A 2,495-nucleotide genomic window follows, 5' to 3' on the forward strand; every position below is an offset into this window, starting at 1 on the left:
AAATTAAATTAGATTAATATTATTTTTTTTCATAATAAATAAGTCAAATTGAGATTTAGAATTAATTTTATAGAATAAACCTCAAATTCAAGCTAATTTATTAAAGTAATTTTAAGTTCAAATTAATAGTGGCTCGAAAGGATTGTAGAGGTTTATACACCGTCCCGATATTCATATTTATTCACAAAATATCAACATTCCCGCAATAAAAATCATTATTTTCAAAATTTATTAAAGCGCAGTGCAATTATTGAACGGCAGATCAGACACTCGGTGTGCGTCCGCCTCAATAGGAAGAGAGAGAGGGCGGGAGAGAGAGGGCGCCCATTGGACAGGCTCGCATTCCAGCCCACGTGCCGACAACCTCAGAGCTCCATATATTCCCGCTACTCATGAGCTCCAAATGTAGAGCAGAGCTACAAACACCAGCATTCCTCCATTGCCTCTCTTTCTACCACCTTTTGATCCCCCACCAGCCTTTACCTCTAGCAAATGGAAGAGCTAACCTCGCCCTCTTCCTCCTGCTCGCCGCTCTCGATGCTTCAGTACCGCCTCCAGTGCCTCCTCAATTCCCGACCCGAGTGGTGGACCTATGTCATTTTCTGGCGAGCTTGGCCTGACCAACAGATGCTCGCCTTCGGCGATGGACATTTCCGCGGTAAACGCAGCGCATGCGATGGGGAACTCGACTCCTGCGGTGACGGCGATGACACAGAGTGGTTCTACGTGGTGTCCCTCACGAGGTCGTTTAGCGCTGGCCATGCGCGTGCTCCAGCGCCAGCACGTGCTTACGCAACGCAGGCCCCCATCTGGCTTGCTGGCGCCCCTGCGCTTCAAAGCTTCGGGTGCGACCGATCTTTCGAAGCCCAGCTCCACGGCATCGAGACTCTCGTCTGCTTTCCCATAAGCTCCTGCGGGGTCCTCGAGCTGGGATCCTCCGACTTCGTTGAGGAGAACTGGATGCTTCTCCAGCAGATCAATGCTTTCCTTTCTTCCCCTGAAGAAGAAGGCGTTGTTCCGCCCCCTGCTTCAAGACACCCGCAGCGCAAAAATGCGGCATTTTCCTCTTCTGTTGACTCAGAGCATTCGCAATCAGAGGACGAGCATTTGTTGGGCCGGCGGCGGGCGAAGAAGCGTGGAAGGAAGAATGGGGGTGGGAGGGAGAACGCCGTGAATCACGTGGAGGCGGAGCGGCAGCGGAGGGAGAAGCTCAACCATCGTTTCTATGCCCTGCGTTCGGTTGTCCCCAACGTGTCGAGAATGGATAAAGCCTCTCTGCTCGCCGACGCTGTTTCGTATATAAAAGAGCTCCGCGCCAAGGTAGAGGAATTGGAGGCCGAAGTGAAGAGGAGCAGGATGAATGAGGATGGTAGTGGGGCACCAAGCTGCACCACGACTACCGTTAGCGCCGGGATGGGAAACATGGAGGTGGAGGTCAAGATTTTGGGCTTCGACGCCATTATCAAGGTCCATTCGGAGAATATGAGCCACCCGCCGGCGAAGCTGATGGCTGCGCTGCGGAGCCTCGACGTTGAGGTCAGCCGCGCCTCTGTTTCAAGGTTTAAGGAGGTGGTGATTCAGGATGTAGTTGTCCGCGTGCCCGGCGCATTACAAGGCGATGACTTGCTTAGATCCGCTCTACTTGCACGTCTCGAGAAGGACTGAAAGATTTTTCCATTTCCATGTCTCTACTTTGCTTCCCGGCTACCAATTAACGCACGCTTTGCATTCTTTTGGTGTTCTAGCTTTTGTACAGAGGACAACGTGAAAGAAAGTCAGGCCGTCGGTGGTAATAAGTGCAGGCTTTTCCACGTGGAAATGCAAAGGAAAGTTCTTCATTCCTTTTTTTTACTTTAATAATTTTTTTGTAAGTTTTTTTTTTTTAATGGGCTCTTAATTGCAGCTCCTTTTTCTTGTTGATTAAAGTGCATTAGCAATTTGACAGCATTATTCTGCATGAATCTCTCAGACATGACATAAATTTTGAAATAAATTTTTCAAAAAACAAAAATTCAAATCTCAATTAAAAATAATTCAAAACTTTACTTTCAACGACCTTACAATAAATGACTGGCTTGACGAGACATTGACACCAAAGTTGTTCCAACTCGAGTCAAATCAAGTCTAGATCGAACTGTTCAACCAATTTTTAAAGCTTCTAGTGTCCATTGAAAGATCAAATGGTTTTCTAATCTAATAAGCTTACAGTCAAATCTAGCAACTCGACGAGTCGAATCTAATATGTGATCACTCAATTCAGACATCGTTAAGTCACTCAAATTGTTACATAATATCGTCTAATCGAGGGAATATCTCTGGGCATTTCGAAAGAGTGGTTAGGATTCATTTTTTACCTGTCAGGAGGCCTCTCCTAAACTCTATAAATATAGTCTTATCTCTTCGTAATGGGAAATGAGGACCTAGACCATGAACCGAAGGAAGTTCGATACTTAGAGGAGGTGTTGAGGTTTAGGGTTCCACGCTAAGGGTCCGGC

At 46.9% G+C, this 2,495-nt stretch overlaps 1 protein-coding gene across 1 annotated transcript; it reads left to right on the forward strand.

The window, feature by feature from the left end:
• Positions 1–202: 202 nt before the first annotated feature.
• On the forward strand, positions 203–1,937 carry LOC110022036 (transcription factor MYC4-like). The gene has a single exon (XM_020720813.1). The coding sequence runs from the start codon at positions 493–495 to the stop codon at positions 1,663–1,665; it is 1,173 nt and encodes a 390-aa protein (XP_020576472.1). The 5' UTR covers positions 203–492; the 3' UTR covers positions 1,666–1,937.
• The last annotated feature ends 558 nt before the right edge of the window (positions 1,938–2,495 follow it).

The sequence above is a fragment of the Phalaenopsis equestris genome, unplaced genomic scaffold (genome assembly GCF_001263595.1).
Source record: "Phalaenopsis equestris unplaced genomic scaffold, ASM126359v1 Scaffold000164, whole genome shotgun sequence".
NCBI classification, from domain to species: Eukaryota; Viridiplantae; Streptophyta; class Magnoliopsida; order Asparagales; family Orchidaceae; genus Phalaenopsis; species Phalaenopsis equestris.